The sequence below is a fragment of the Gambusia affinis genome, linkage group LG03 (assembly GCF_019740435.1).
Source record: "Gambusia affinis linkage group LG03, SWU_Gaff_1.0, whole genome shotgun sequence".
Taxonomy (NCBI): domain Eukaryota; kingdom Metazoa; phylum Chordata; class Actinopteri; order Cyprinodontiformes; family Poeciliidae; genus Gambusia; species Gambusia affinis.
The window spans coordinates 32,008,863-32,024,532 of NC_057870.1; the positions used below are offsets into that span (position 1 = coordinate 32,008,863).

The following is a 15,670-nucleotide window of genomic DNA, read 5'->3' on the forward strand; positions in this document are numbered from 1 at the left end:
TGGAACCGGTCCAGATTCTTCAGAATGTCCTCGGTCCCCATGAGGCGTTCATGTTCCTGTAAATATCCGTTTCCACGGTGAGGCGGCCTTCCTGGGAGCCGCGGCGGCCCCCAGCGGCCCCCGGGCCCCCGGGGCCGCTCGGCGGTGATTACAGGAACGTTTTAGCGACCCGATGACATCACGCCGTTAGCCGGACCAGAACCATCTGCGCCGCTCAGGGAGCATAAATAAATGATCAGAACCGTGTTCATGTCAGGACCTCCGGGGCTCAAGCAGCGGGCCGCGGGCCGGTTCTGACCCAAAACACACAAGTTTGGTCCTTTGATTGGCGCCAAGCAGGAAATTCATCCATAATTTTCATAAAAACAAATCTGACCCAAATGAGTGGAGGAGGTGAAGTCCAGACCTCCAGAGGTTTTTCCTTCATTTGAATGTTTTTATAGATATTTCAGGGTTAGATAACCCAACCCACTAAAGAACAGAAATCAGCTGGTTTGACTTCAAATAGGTTTTGAGTTTAGAAGCGTTTTCTATTATTTACAGTAAAACCTCATGAATGAAGCCAGTAAAACGTTTTCAGTTTTAAAAATGTCAGAAACAAAGTTTGGCTGCCAGGAGAGAAATGAACATTAAAAACAAATAAACGCGGATCTATAGATCTAGATCTATGTGATATGAAACATCCAGGAGCAAAACGCTCCTCACATGAAAACCTCAGTTTGTCCTGAAACCAAAATCAAGAGATAAAAATCCCACAGAGTTTTTTCACTCAGAAACAAGGAGACGATCAGAAAGAAGGATCCGGTTTATTAGCCCTCAGATGAACAACAGCCCTCGGCTCGGTTCTGTCTGTCAGTAGAATCTAATAGAAAAATCTGCAGGTTACAGTCGGACGTCAGTCCATTAGAAAAACAACAGAAACCAGAAGCTGCCCTCCAGAACCCGACTCCCATCAGGAAGCCGGACGCTGAGCGGGCCGGCGCTCGGAGCTCCGGTTCTGGTCGCAGCTGTCGGAACCAGAACCGGACACCTGGTGAATCCACTCCAGCTGTTTTAACAATGTGGCGCCGCCCGACCCGGAGCCGCCCTGCCATAAAGGGGCGGAGCTTCAGCTCATCTCTGGCCCAATTACAGGAGGGTCGGAACCGAACCGGCGCCGGGACGGCGCTCCGGGGGGAGGAGGGGGGTGGGGGAGGAGGCAGTTCACCTAGCAGTCTTGAGGAAACACACACACACACACACTCGCATATCGGTTAAACTCAACATGTGAATTAAACAGTAGAACAAAAAACCAAACATTTTAACTGGAGAGCACCGCCAGAGTGGAAATTTACACAAACCAAAGCATCTCTTCCACAAACTGAATATTTATACGATTTAAATAGACCCCTGAAGAGGAGAACTCATTATTATTGTCTTAATCAACTTCACACATACAGAAAGCAGAACCATTGATTCAATAACAGCCAGATCTCCAGAAACAAGACAAACCTCTCTGTGGTCCGACGCTAACAGAGCAACCGCCGCTAGCTGGCTAGCTAGCTAGCTGCAGGACATGGCTACCAAACAAACGCATCAAACTGTAGCCCGCTAGCATAATCTGAGGATAAAACACGCAGCTAACAGGAGATGGTCGCTAAGGAATCTGAAATACTGCAACAGATGGAATTAAACTTGTAGAAAAATCTAAGATAGACATAACTAAAAACTTCAGGACTGACATCTCTTAAAAAATAAAGTCTTTAAAATTGACCAAATTTGCATCAAATAAGCTTAAACAGTAAATTAGCTGAATTTCAATAAGAAAAGCCAAAAATATATTTACATTTGTGCAAGTTTATGAAAAAAACATTACAACTTTGTGAGGAACATTACCAACCTTTAATAAACACACACACACACACACACACACACACACACACACACACACACACACACACAGCTAAAGCATAAATCAGCATCGCTCAGATACACATAATGTTAAGCTAATGTCTTCAAGAAGCTAAGCTAATGGCTTCTGGTAGCTAAGCTAAAACACTTTCAGTTAAATTATTGTTAAACGACTCATCAGGAAAATGTTGAACTCAAAGCAGGTTTGGCAGCTCATCAAATTAAAACGGATCATTTTGGAGTTAATATTTAATATTTAACCATTTAGACCAGCTGTTTCTTTGGAGCCATTTCATTACTGGTTTTGTCCGTTTTCCTAGCAATAGTCAAAAATTTTTTAGTAGTTTATTAATTTCAAATCCACATTTGAGTTCTTCCTCACGCTAACTCCACGGTTTAAAAATGAAACATCAGAACTGAAATCTGGACCCATTTTTACAGTTAGTTGGAAAATCAACACCAACAATAATGTCAAAGATATGCAACCTGGGTAAGATGTTTACATTTTAATGAGCGTACATATGCAGAGGATGAAGTCGAGTCTGAGCTTAGCATGAAGCTAAGCTAGCTTGTTTTGTGTTAAAAGACTCGGGATTTAAGTTTTTGTTCAAGTCGACAAACGTTCACACTGAAACAATCAGGATGTTAAAAATGAAACGTAGTAAATATTAAAATACTGACCGTGCTGCTGGTTGTTTCTCACTTTATTAGTTTATTAATTTCACAAGTAGGTTTATAAAAATTTTAATTTTTCTCCTGTAGTTTAACAAGATTTAACCTAGTTTAAAATTTTCAAGTTAAAGTCTATTGTAAAGTCAGAGCTGACCTTTAACCTGTGAGCTGATGACATCACAGGTTAGCATAAACCTGCATATTGAGGACAGAGATGAAAATCTGATTTCTAAATATTTTGTTTAAAGATTATACAGATTAAGCTCAACTTCTGATAATATCAGCAAGTTTAACAGATATTTAAAAAATATTTCTTATTTCTGTTGCAGAATATTCACATTATTTGCAGAAAGTAATAGAGGATTAACTTTAATGATTGTTTGAATTTCTTAATGTCTGTTAAAATGTTACTGGAGAAATACTAGAAGCCAATAAAGGGACGTTAAGTTAGCTGGTTAGAAAAGTGTCTGCTGTTACTTCAGTTCCTTAAATGTTAACTTAAATGTTGTATTAGCATATTTGGGAGGCCTACATGAATATTTCATGCATGTCAGGCCAGATTTAATGAGCTTCGTTAGTTAAAACAAAAAGCAAAGTTGTGCATAGAGCGCTCCATGTTTGGCAGTTTGTTAGCAAGTTGAAAAAGAATATCAGTAAATGTCAAAGATCAATAGCTTTTTATTCTGTCAGGTCTTTTAAATTTTGTCAAGGCAAAACAGTGTTCACATGTTAAACCATCAGGCTCACCTGATTACTTGGTTTAGGACTTTTTGATAGAACGTGACGTCCATTCGTTTCCCACATCCACTCAGCAACATTCACCTCAAGACAATCATTCAGCAAACACCCGCTGAGGTAACACTGACCAGCTTCAACGTTTCTCCACACAAACTAAGCAGAACTAACAGCAATAATTCAGATTCACTGTGGAAGAAAACAGGAGAAATCCTCCTGTTTTAATAAAAACTGGTGCTGAACTGCTGAGGTTCTTTCCTGCCAGGAAACGTCGTCGACCACAGAGAGATCTGGCTTTAGACAACAATATGTTCGCCACTTGTTTCATCGTTACATAATAAAACCTAGAGAGTTCACTATCGGTAAACAGGAAGAAGAATCATCAAACCAAAGGAAACAATCGTGTCATTGCACCTCCAAGATGGCGACTAAACAGGTGAAATCAGGTGAGTAGAAAGACCCAGCGAGCAGAAATTTAGTACAAAATACAGTTTTATCTCCGACGGTAAAACATCACATTTCCATCCAACGCTATTAAAATATTTCTATGCCAAAATAAAAAAGATAACTGAGAGTCAACACACAATCTGACGCATGCTTTAAAACATTATCATGAACAAAATAATATATCTGATTTTCTTACTCAAGACTGCTAAGCCTTTTACCGTTTATCAGAAAAATAAAACTAGACAAAATATAGATTATACTGGATTTGTTTTTGTTCAAAGCCACACTGATAGATCTTTAAGTTCAAGTTTGATAAAAAAAAAAAATTAAAATAATAAAATAAAATCAGGTCTATGCTGTGGAGACCAGAGGCTAGTCCAAAAAAATCTGCCTGACAAAATATCAACTCTGAAAGGTTAAAAAACAGAAAGAAAAGAGTTTGTGATTTTTCAGTTAATCCTTAGTTTTTCTCTACAAAAAGGAAGAAAGAAGCGGCAGAGCGTTGCTTGGAAACCCCGTTTTGGTTGCTGTCAACGACCGTCCGACGCCTGGAGCCCGAGACGAAGGAGCCTCTAGTGATCCTGGCAGAAACAAGACGACACGGTGGTTCAGCGGGTTCACCGCAGCCCGGCCAATGAGGGCAGAGCCTCCGGTGTTACCTGGATCTGGGCGGGGTTCCACAGGTAGGGCTGCTGTCTGTAGTATTCTGCTAACACTGCAGTGTAGTCTGGCACCGAACTCTGCTGAGACGACTGACCTGCAACAGCAAAACCACAATGACACCAAGAACCGCTCACGATACAGCGTAGCGTAGTTAGCATAGCCCAGAGATAGCGTAGTCCAGGGTTAGCGTAGCCCAGAGATAGCGTAGTCCAGGGTCAGCATAGTCCAGGGTCAGCATAGCCCAGAGATAGCGTAGTCCAGGGTCAGCATAGTCCAGGGTTAGCGTAGTCCAGGGTTAGCGTAGTCCAGGGTTAGCGTAGTCCAGGGTTAGCGTAGCCCAGGGTTAGCGTAGTCCAGGGTCAGCATAGCCCAGAGATAGCGTAGTCCAGGGTCAGCGTAGTCCAGGGTCAGCATAGTCCAGGGTCAGCATAGTCCAGGGTCAGCATAGTCCAGGGTCAGCATAGTCCAGGGTTAGCATAGTCCAGGGTTAGCATAGTCCAGGGTTAGCATAGTCCAGGGTTAGCGTAGTCCAGGGTTAGCGTAGTCCAGGGTTAGCGTAGTCCAGGGTTAGCATAGTCCAGGGTTAGCGTAGTCCAGGGTTAGCGTAGTCCAGGGTTAGCGTAGTCCAGAGTTAGCGTAGTCCAGGGTCAGCATAGTCCAGGGTCAGCATAGTCCAGGGTCAGCATAGTCCAGGGTCAGCATAGTCCAGGGTCAGCGTAGTCCAGGGTTAGCGTAGTCCAGGGTTAGCGTAGTCCAGGGTTAGCGTAGTCCAGGGTTAGCTTAGTCCAGGGTTAGCGTAGTCCAGAGATAGCGTAGTCCAGGGTCAGCATAGTCCAGGGTCAGCTTAGTCCAGCGTTATCATAGTCCAGGGTTAGCATAGTCCAGGGTTAGCATAGTCCAGGGTTAGCATAGTCCAGCGTTATCATAGTCCAGGGTTAGCGTAGTCCAGGGTTAGCATAGTCCAGCGTTATCATAGTCCAGGGTTAGCGTAGTCCAGAGTTAGCATAGTCCAGGGTTAGCATAGTCCAGGGTTAGTGGGTTCCTTAGGAATGGAACACCGTGTTATCATCGGACCTCCATCCTTATTGGGTTTATTTCTGGTTCTGTTTGTGACCTTTCCTGATGGCAGCTGCCACAGTTTCACATGTCAGGTGGAGGGAAGTGGGCCGTACCGGATCAGAACTGGACTCTACATTGAGCAACAAGTGAGCGTTCATGCAGTCGTACTCTGTTTCTTGTAGTAGTCCTCCCAGGCCTTGCTGTAGTCCGTCATCATATTCTGGGGCTGGTTCTGCTGACCTGCACAAACACACACACACCGTCAGCCTCTGGCCATCCAGCAGCCGCTTCCTGCTGGATGAACTCTCCCTTCCCTCAGAAGGATGCACAGTGTCTGTGTGTGTGTCTGTGTGTGTGCACTTGCCTAGCTTCTTATAGTACTGCTCCCATGCTTTGGAGTAATCCATCTGTCCTGTCTGAGCCAGACTGTGACCTACACACACACAAACACACACAAACACACTGTGACCTACACACACACAAACACACACAAACACACTGTGACCTACACACACACAAACACACACAAACACACTGTGACCTACTCACACAAACAGCTTCAGCCGCTGAACCAGCAGCTCTGAGCTTCTGACCACCAACCTGGAGCTTCTCTGAACTCGAGTAACACAGGCAGGAGGAAGCAGCTGCAACCAGAGCTGTGTGTGTGTGTGTGTGTGTGTGTGTGTGTGTGGTCCCACCTGGATCCTGCTGTCCCGGGTTCTGCCAGCTGGTCTGGTAGGTGTTTCCCCAAACGCCGGTCACAAACGGCTGGCCGCTGCTGCAGACACAAACACCTGGTGAACACCTGCTTAAACCAACCAATCACGTCGTCAGCTCACACTCAGCCAAAAATCTAATCAATAATCTGAAATAGATCAGATTATCGGACTGTAATCTGAAACAAACTGGGATTTCTGACTGGTGGAGAAACAGCAGCATTTTGAGCTGTTTGACCACAAACCAGTGGAATTATAGATCAATGAAGGAGGATCTATAGATCTACAGAAAAGGATATATAGATCTATAAAGGAGGATCTATAGATCTATAAAGGTAGATCTAGCAGTGTTTGTATTTTGATTGTTGTTAGAAAACATGTTAACTTTTTATTTTGTTTTCTAAACAACCATCAGGAAACGCTCTGGACCGATCCACGGCATTCAGCTCCTCACTTCCTGTTTAAAGCTGAAGCCTCTGATTGGCTGGGAGGCTCCCAGCTGCAGCGAACAGGTCAGAGGTCAGAGGTTCTTACTTCTGGTGGGCGGCAGGGCCCTGGGTGAAGGGGCCGAAGCCGAATCCTCCGTTGCTCATGATCCCTGATCCCTGCAGGGAGACGAGACGGAAGAGTGAGCGCGGACCGGGCCGGACCAGAACCCGGGCCGGACCCTCAGCGGGGCGCGTTCTGACGGCTCACCCCGATCTTGTCGTCGATGAGCTGGCGGGCGACCTCCATCTGCTGGGCGGAGCCGCGGATGGTGAAGACCCGGGTGTTTGGGTCGGTGGAGGGCGGCGGGTTCCTCTGCAGCTCCACATGGGCACCAGACTGCTGGTTGATGCTCTTGATGGTTTCACCACCTGCAGGGACGCATCACTTCCTGTTCACCTGGACCAGAGCAGCTGCACTCATGAGGAGCTCCTGGTTCTGATGGGCCCACACAAACCCAGTCAGAACCATCATAACCTGCCTCTGGTTCTGTTGGTTCTGACTGGAGGTCCGACGGAGCACTGAAACATTTTCTGTTTTTTATTTTATTAAAAACCTTTTTTACTGAATGATTAGTGACGATTCGTCGATTACCGCTCTCTGGTTCAGAAATCAATAATCAATATCTGGAGGAAACTTAAACTAAAACTGAAGAAAATAGAGAAACATTTTACAGTTTACAATCAGATAATCAATAACTGAACTCCTCTTGATCGACCACTTAAGCTGCAGCTTCCAAAATAAAAGCCACACAGAGAAATTAATGTCAAGAGTTTAGAAAGTATTTGGCTGAGAGAGCAGAGCTGCTGGTTACTGCACACACACACACTGCATGGACACACACACACTGCATGGACACATACACACTGCATGCACACACACACTGCATGCACACACACAGGACTCGAACCTGCAACCAATGCCACAAAGACTTTTTCTTTTGTGTTTTCAAGAGTCATTGTGTGATAAGTTCCAACTTGCTAATTTCTCAGTATCGGTTCTAAAGTACCGAGTACTTTGCCCCTGCACCACCACAGCGCCCCACACACTGAATGGTTAATAGGTTCTGAATATTTCTCCTCTCTGTGGCTCTCAGAGTTTGTTCCCGGTTCTGACCCGATCCAGACCGGGTCAACGGAGGGTCCAGTACGAGCAGAACCAGTGGGGGGGTTATGTGCACCTACCTTTGCCGATGACCAGACCGCACTTATCAGCTGGGATGGTGTAGGTGACCTCCTGCAGCGGACCGGGAGAGCCCATGGTCCAGTCGCCGCGACCTCTGACCCTGGAGCTCCGCAAGGCCGAGCCGAAGCCGTCCCGCTCCTGGACACAGGGAGGGATGAGGGGCGGTTCTGACCCGGTTCTTGCAACGCCCGTTCTGGCCTCACCAGGCTTACCTGGGCCGTCTGGATGAGCTCGTTGATGAGGTGCACCGCGTGCTGGCAGCGCTCAGGCTGACCCATCACCATAGCAACGCGCTCCGGACTGATGCCGTCATCTGAACACAGCCAGGGTCAAAGGTCAGAACCACTTCCCACAGCCGAGGGATGTTAAACATCAAATACAAAGAACAAGAATTACAACATTGATTATTATGGTTCTCGTCTACAACGGGTTTAGGGTTTGGCTCTCCAACAGTTCTCTGACCTGCTTTGAACTGAACTCTGACCCCTGCGTCGTTCTGAATCTTCTTGATCATCTCTCCGTTCCTGCCAATCACGATGCCGACAGCGAACCTTGGAACCTGGACCTGTGGACAAATCGGACCTCGGGTTAGCGAGATGTGGGGATGGCGGTCCGGTACGTGTTCTGGAGCCAGGGTCCGGTCTTACGTCCAGATTGGTTCCGCCCAACCGGCCTCCGAAGTCGCTGCGCCCGGAGCGAAACTCCCCGTCCTTCTCCCGGATCACCTCCAGAACCAGCTCCTTGGCCGCCTGTGGATCAGAACCAGAACCGGGTTTAGTATGGACGACTCCAGGTCCACTCATACCAGGAAGGTTTTGAACCCGGACAGAACCTTTAACCCAGAATCAAAACTCATCCAGATTCATGACTGCTGTAACTTTCTGCATCGACCTGCTCCAACAATGACCTTTGACCTCCTGTCACCTCGTAAGGCCCGTGAACCGGGTCCGGACCCAGAACCGCTCAGTTCAGAGGTTCTGATACCTGGACTTTGTAGGGGTCTCCAGAGATGCGGAGCGGCTTGTCGGCGCCGGTCGGCAGCGGTCCGTCCTGGATCATCATCATCTTGACCCCGGCCCGCTCCTGGCAGAACCAGAACCAGAGGCTGAAGGCGGGTCCAGCAGAACCCGTCCCCCAGCGGTCCGGTTCATCCTACCTGCAGCTGCTTGATGGTGTCGCCGCCGCGGCCGATCACCAGCCCCACCTTGCTGGCCGGGATCAGCATCTCCTGCACCGCGGCGCCGCCATCGCCATCGCCATGGAAACCCGGCCCGTTCCGACACCGCTCCACGATCTGAACCAGCAGCCGCTTCGCCTGCCTGGACAGAACCAGAACCGTTACAGAGCCAGGTCCACGGGAACCAGAACCAAACGAACCGGTTCTGATCGGACCCGGTCAGCGCGACGATACTCACTCGATGCTCTCTGGCGTTCCCGTCAGCGAACACGGCCGCTCCATCAGCCCTCCGCTATCTGAGACACAAAGCAGCCATCAGTGGATCAGAACCGGGTCAGAACCAGGTCCTGGGCCGACTCTAGACTCACCTGAGGCGATCTGGATCTTACATCCCGACTCCAGCTGGATCCTGGTGATCTGCTCGCCGCCTCTGCCGATAACTGAGGAGCAACAAGCAGACAGGTGAGCGGGCCGCCGCCAACCAGAACCAGAACCTCAGGGTGATACTCACTGAAGCCCACCATCCGGTCCGGGACCTTGTACTCCTCAGTCATCACCCTGCACACACACACGCACACGCGCACACGCACACGCGCACACACACACACACACACACACACACACACACACACACACACACACACACACACACACACAGATGATGGATCTATAATGATCTTGGCTCACACTGAGAGCTATTAGCAAACAGAACATGGAGCTGAGAGCAGAGGATTATGGGATCCTTGCTGTGTGTGTGTGTGTGTGTGTGTGAGAGAGATCGATAGCAGCTGCTCCTACCTCTGATGGCCCATGGGTGGGAGCTGGTTACCCACTGAGGAGAGAGAAGCCACCGTTAGATCACGTCTACTGATCTATCTCTGACTGCAAACAGGAACAACATGGCTGCTGCTGATAGGTCAAAGGTCACAGAACAGACCTAAAGTTCCTGCAACTGAGGTACACTGCAGACATTCTCCAGGTACAGTATAAGGTCCAGAAACTGTGCTAACAAGCTAACGGTGATAACTACTCTCTGGACCCGGTCTGGATGTTTGCTTTAAACCGGGACGCGCCGCTGTTCGCTGTAGCCTAAGCCCCGCCCACACAGGAACGTTAAACTCTTTTGAGCCATCGTTGCCAGGGACAGTGTTTTATTTTTTAATTTTTAAAGGTTTTATTGGCTCTAGTGGCCTTTATTCAATAGTTAATTGACAGGAAAGTGGGTAATGAGAGAAGGGGGAAGACGTGCGGCAAAGGTCGCCAGGCCGGGAATCGAACCTGCGACGGCCGCTTCACAGACTAAGGCCTCCTTATGTGGGTTGTGCCTAACCCCTGCGCCACCACAGCACATCCTGGAGACGGTGTTTTAGACGTCGTGTGGAGGCTATATGGCCTTCTCCCAAACTATGTTTAGCACCACCTACAGGTCTGGAGGATTAAATCGTGTTTCAATTTAATCGATAATCTGGAACCATTAACGCTTCAGAAGCTGCCCAGCTAACAGCTGAACATGAGGCGCTCCTGGTCCGGCTCACCTCCGTCCTCTCCGGGTCGTTTCTGTCCAGGGTAGTACAGCGTGGACTCCACGCTTCCTGAGGAGCTGTTGAGGTGGGACATGGCTTCTCCCCCCATTTTTCCCACAATCTGAGACAAAAAGAAAAAACTCAGTTTATCATCTTGAACGTATCAAACCTGGAGATTTTACAGAAACACCAGCGTTTTCCAAACTCGGTACTTTAGAACCGATACTGAGAAATTAGCAAGTTGGAACTTATTCATCACACAATGACTCTTGAAAACACAAAAGAAAAAGAAAAAAAGTTACATTTGTATGTTTTTACAGGTTTTTCTGAACATAACTAGCAAACATTACGTTCCTGTCAGAGTCACAGCGCTAGGAGGAAGAAAAATGTTGGATTTGATTTAAAAACGTTTTTTATCAGTTCTTAATGCGGCTCAGCTTTAGGTACACCGCCTTCACTGCTTCCGTTAAACATCCCATAATCCTACGCTGCATCACTGTCACATGACTATCGCCCCAGGTAGCCAATCAGAGAGCGAGGTGACCAAAACATAGAGTCCAGAAATGGACACCCGGCGGATCAGGAAGTCAGAAGGACGATGGAGACGGTTTTAGTTTTCTGTTAAATATTGTCTGCAGCTGCCCAGTCGGCCATGTTTGTTTATTATTATAATAATAAAAGTGACATTAAACTTATTTAGTTAACTTTAAATAGGATAAACAGAATTTATGAAATATGTAATTTTGAGAATTGAAAGAATTTGTTGTGATTTCTGGTTCAGAACTAAAAACCAAATCAGCATCATCAGGAACATTTCTGTCGGTTTTGAAAACATCTTGGAATCCTCTTCCTCTGTCTGAACAGAGGCCGACACTCCAGCTCAGTACCGCCCCCTATGTACCTGCAGTGAAACTACAAGTCTGAGTGGGAAGCTGCAACCCAACAGAACCAGAACCAGTCCGATTACAGTCAGCACAGAGGAGAGGTTTTGATCCGGTAACTTATTGTTTTTGATGTTTTTCACGTTCAGAAAATAAACATGAAGATCTGGAAGTTTTAAATCGTTCCAGGTAACCTGCAGGGCGACGCCTTGTTGCTTGTTTTTAGAAAAATTAATAATCCCCAAAAAATAAATTAATATTTACTTGAATTTGAAAGCATCTCTGTTGCTCTGGTGGAACAAATTTTTTTTACCAAAAGAAGTTTATAGTTGATGCATTTAAAGCTGGGAATGTGGGCCTCTGCTTGTGAAGTTTACCTCAGTGGGATCGCAGGCCTCCTTTCACTCTAACTGGACACAAGCTGACCTGTATGGATATTTACATCAACCCCCTGTAAGAAATCATGTGTCTTTGGAGAACTCAAGGTAGGAGTTTAAACCCGCCGCGTTAGCTCTGGTTGTGTAGCTCTATGTGAACCGCAGGAATAACTTGTAGTGGCTTTCAGTGATGCAATGATGGAGCAGCAAGAATGATTTATATTTGTGAACAAAGAATTATGTGGGTCGTTTTCATCTCAACAGCTGCCCAGCGTGTGGCGCTGTCTGCGCTGTAAAGTTCATGTCTGTGTTCCCGGTTGGTCGGAGCGTTAGCGGTTAACAAACCAGCGCTAACCTCATCATGCAGGTTCGGCCAGTGAGGAACTTTTGCTCGTAGACACGCTTCATGCTAGTTTTGTATCATTTTCTTATTATTTTTAGTTTTATTTTTCCACTTACGAACCATCAAACCATATCAGATGCTTTGTCCACTCAGTCAGACAGAGTTAATGCACACAGATCTGAGAAACTCGTCCCATAAAGTGAAGCAACCAAAACAGTTTCTGTGACTCTTATTAAAACTCAACAGACAGAAATGTTAGAGCTGCTAAAGCCACAGCAGATTGAACTGATCCTGCAGGGCCGGTCCAAGGCTGCATGAGGCCTGGGGCAGAATCTGACTTAGGGGCCCCTGTTGCTGCTAAAACATCAGCAGCTCTAACAGCTTCTGGGTTGATTTAATCTGGGAGGAGGGAGGAGATTAACTGGCCAACCTGAAAACAATCAGTTAGAATTACAGTTTATTCATTTGTATTTATGAACAAACAGATTTCACTCACAGCATCAGATTGTTGCTATGGTAACAACACAATCTAACTATGAAATCTGGTCTTTGAACTTTTACAAAGTAAACCTTAAAATCTGACACTTAAATGTTAAACAATTAAAAATATTTTAATTTATGCTGAAACCATTAAATCAAATTCAACAGCATTGATCATGTCAGTAAATAAATGTTACGTTTATGTATCTGTGGTTTGTGTTAAAATATTATCATCTTTGGCCCCTGAAGCCCTGGGGGCCTCATGGAGCCGCTGACTTCATTTAGATTAAACAGAAGTGAAAATAATTGATTCATCTTCATTCTATTCTTTGATTTGTAGTTTTGAAGACCAGCTGTGGGTTTAAATATGGTTCCTAGTGGTTCCATGTTTTCCAGTAACATTTAATCACCCAGTAATATTTTTACATTTCCTGTCACTTTAACATGTTTTATTATAAAACATGTTTTATACCCGGGCTGAGCAGGTTTACTGGAGGAAACTCTGACAGTAATAAACTGATTTATTGTTTTATAGTTTGGTCCACCTGATATCTGGGAGAACAAAGATATTATATGAGTTTTGCTTTTCAACCATACAAAATCTCAGTTTAATATAATTAAAAATGATAATTTATGAAAACTTTGACCAACCTGGACATTTGTGTGTGAGAAAAGATGGGAAGATTTATGGTCAAACATGTTGCCGTGTGTTAATTAATATTCATATGTCGGCTTTGAAACGATTCCAGATCAACGTGGATTTATTATCTTTATATTCTAAACAAAGCTCCACCTACAGAGGAACCTCCGGGCGCCATGTTTAATTCCTAACAGGAAGTGGTGGTTGTTTTGAAGCCATCGGATTGGCTGACAGGTGTTAATGTGGTGCTACACTGCCCCCTGTGGGACTGGCATGTTTAAATCAACAGATTTGTTGATGTGGAGGAAACTTTTCAGAAACCAACCCTGAGCGACTGTTTTTAAAACGAAATGCTGGAAACGTTTGTTTCTATGGAAACTGACTACCTGAGGAGAAATATAAACTATTTCTGATTATAAATTGGATTATGGTTCCTTTCTGAAGGAAAGAGGAGAAGAAGAAACTTTACTTCTGACTGGGTTCAGTTGGTCCTGCTGTTAGTTCCCTATCTGGTTCTGGTACCGATTCGGTTCTGGTTCTGTGGATCCAGCTCACTTCAATTCTGGTTCTCCTGTTAGAGCCCTGTTCTGGTCCCTGTTTGGTTCTGGTTCCAGCTCGGTTATGGTTCTCCTGGTCTCTGCCAGGCCTGGCTCCTATTTCATTCTGTGGTTCTGTTTTTGTGGTTCCGGTCCATTTCCAGCTCCAGAACCTTCTTGCCCACGTCCACAGAGCTCCGGTCCGGGCGTGTGGAGCCACCTGAACAGGTGAGTCAGTGGGTGCAACAGCATTAGGCCCCCCCTCCCCTCCCCTCCCTGTTGCTGTTGCATAACCCAGCCTACTTTCTACCTTCCCACCTCACGGTAAGTAGCCGCCCGCACAGGGAGCGGTGCGGGAGGGGGGTTCCGTCCTGCCGGCCGGGTCTGGACCCCCTCCCCGGACCGGTGGCTGGGTCCAGAAGCCCACCGGTGAGCGGGGTTTTCCCTCCTCCTGCCCGCTCGGAACCAACAGGTTGCCCCGCAGAGTCTCTGACACGTGTGGCCAAAACTTGAGTCCCGCTCCCCCCTTCACTTCCACTCCGACTCCCCCTGCGCTCCGTTCCCGCTGACAGCTCCTCAAACTCCCCTCAAACTAACTCGGGAACTGTGTCAGGCCCGGTAAACCGGACCGAACCGGCCTCAAGTCCAACTCCGAGCACCTTTCTGAGCTAGTTAGCATGCTAAGTGTGTTTGTGTTGACGGAGCAGAAGTTCGGAGCAGCAACAGCTCAAACACCATGAAAAGTGCTCCGACTCGGTCCAAACAACGCGGCTCCGCCCGGAACAAGTGTGTGCTAAGCCCCAGAGGAGTTGTTACCTGCCGGGCCCTCTGTAAAACATCGACCAGGCCGTCTGACTTGAGCCCCGGCTGGTTCATCGAGGCCTGTCCCTGCACCAGCTCCGCCATCACCGCCGCCGTTAGCCGGATTAGCCGCCGTTGCTAGCTGCGCAGAGAGAGGAAGAGCTGCGAGAGGGCTCACTCTGAGTCCGTTTTTAGAGGCTCTATGGGATCGTCAACATGGATGCACTCTGTTCACTCAGTTATTCATTAAATATCCTGCAGAAATTAAATATATACATAATTTATGGTTATAAATACAGCAACTAAATCCAGAATACACACGTAAAATAAACGAAAAACTAAGTTATTAATCAGAGAAAATAAACCAAAAATAAATATGAAATAGAACGAATCATTATACATTTTTTAAGTGTATCTGAGTGTAATTTTTGTGAAAATAGGTAAAAAGTATGATTAAGAGAATACTTGATGTGAAATATTATTTTTCTATATAGCTTGGACAAAAGTATAACATAATCTCATTATATTTGATCACTTTTGCTTATTTTATCTAGTCCATATGTCTTTATTACCTAATATTTACATGGCCATGTTATTGTATATTCCTATTTGTATGTAAATAAAGGTTCATGTTGAAACCTTTAGTTAGCGTGCTAAGTGTGTTGATATATTTTAATTAAAATGTAGTTTTTGTATCTACATTTTGTATGTTAATGCATTTAGTTTTATATAAAGACTCTGTAAATTTCCCAAAATTTAAAATCTAATACATATTTTTCAATATTTTTAAAATTTTCATAATTGTTTGGTATATTTCTACAATAGTTTATGTACAAAATAGTTTGGCTTTATTTTTTGTCAGCATTTATTGAAAACATTAGCTTTTATTTATACTTTGTTAAATTTCAGTCATCTTAAAAAAAATTCATAACAAAGCAAATGCTCGCATTGTAATTTTTCACACATAGCTTCTGTAAAACGTAATAAATAAAATATCGTTTTATTTTTCAGTATCAAATGATGTGGACAGTGGAAGTGAACAGGTGTTATCTAAAAAGA

At 45.6% G+C, this 15,670-nt stretch overlaps 1 protein-coding gene across 4 annotated transcripts; it reads right to left on the bottom strand.

The window, feature by feature from the left end:
• Positions 1-789: 789 nt before the first annotated feature.
• LOC122828616 (far upstream element-binding protein 3-like) lies at positions 790-14,822 on the bottom strand. 4 transcript variants are annotated; one of them, XM_044112336.1, is made up of 19 exons: positions 14,627-14,822; positions 10,566-10,674; positions 9,829-9,862; positions 9,542-9,588; positions 9,399-9,470; positions 9,269-9,326; positions 9,010-9,172; positions 8,838-8,936; positions 8,501-8,602; positions 8,316-8,418; positions 8,066-8,166; positions 7,853-7,991; positions 6,879-7,039; positions 6,717-6,787; positions 6,165-6,241; positions 5,831-5,899; positions 5,635-5,706; positions 4,404-4,501; positions 790-4,325 (listed from the first exon to the last, which is right to left on the bottom strand). In XM_044112336.1, the coding sequence occupies exons 1-19, from the start codon at positions 14,714-14,716 to the stop codon at positions 4,317-4,319; spliced, it is 1,674 nt and encodes a 557-aa protein (XP_043968271.1). In that variant the 5' UTR covers positions 14,717-14,822; the 3' UTR covers positions 790-4,316. The 4 variants fall into 4 exon arrangements, with proteins under 4 accessions (XP_043968271.1, XP_043968270.1, XP_043968273.1 ...); XM_044112335.1 differs by having other exon boundaries at positions 6,165-6,244; positions 14,627-14,818; XM_044112338.1 differs by lacking the exon at positions 5,831-5,899.
• Between the last annotated feature and the right edge of the window lie 848 nt (positions 14,823-15,670).

Bases quoted from the DNA above. Each gene is read 5' to 3' on its own strand.
- LOC122828616 (XM_044112335.1), bottom strand. From the start codon at position 14,716: ATGGCGGAGCTGGTGCAGGGACAGGCCTCGATGAACCAGCCGGGGCTC. The intron at 8,167-8,315 runs GTCAGAGAACTG...GGCTGTGTTCAG, and splicing joins CAGAGTTCAGTTCAAAGCAG to ATGACGGCATCAGTCCGGAG. The intron at 5,900-6,164 runs GTGGGACCACAC...GTGTGTGTGTAG, and splicing joins CCCGGGACAGCAGGATCCAG to GTCACAGTCTGGCTCAGACA.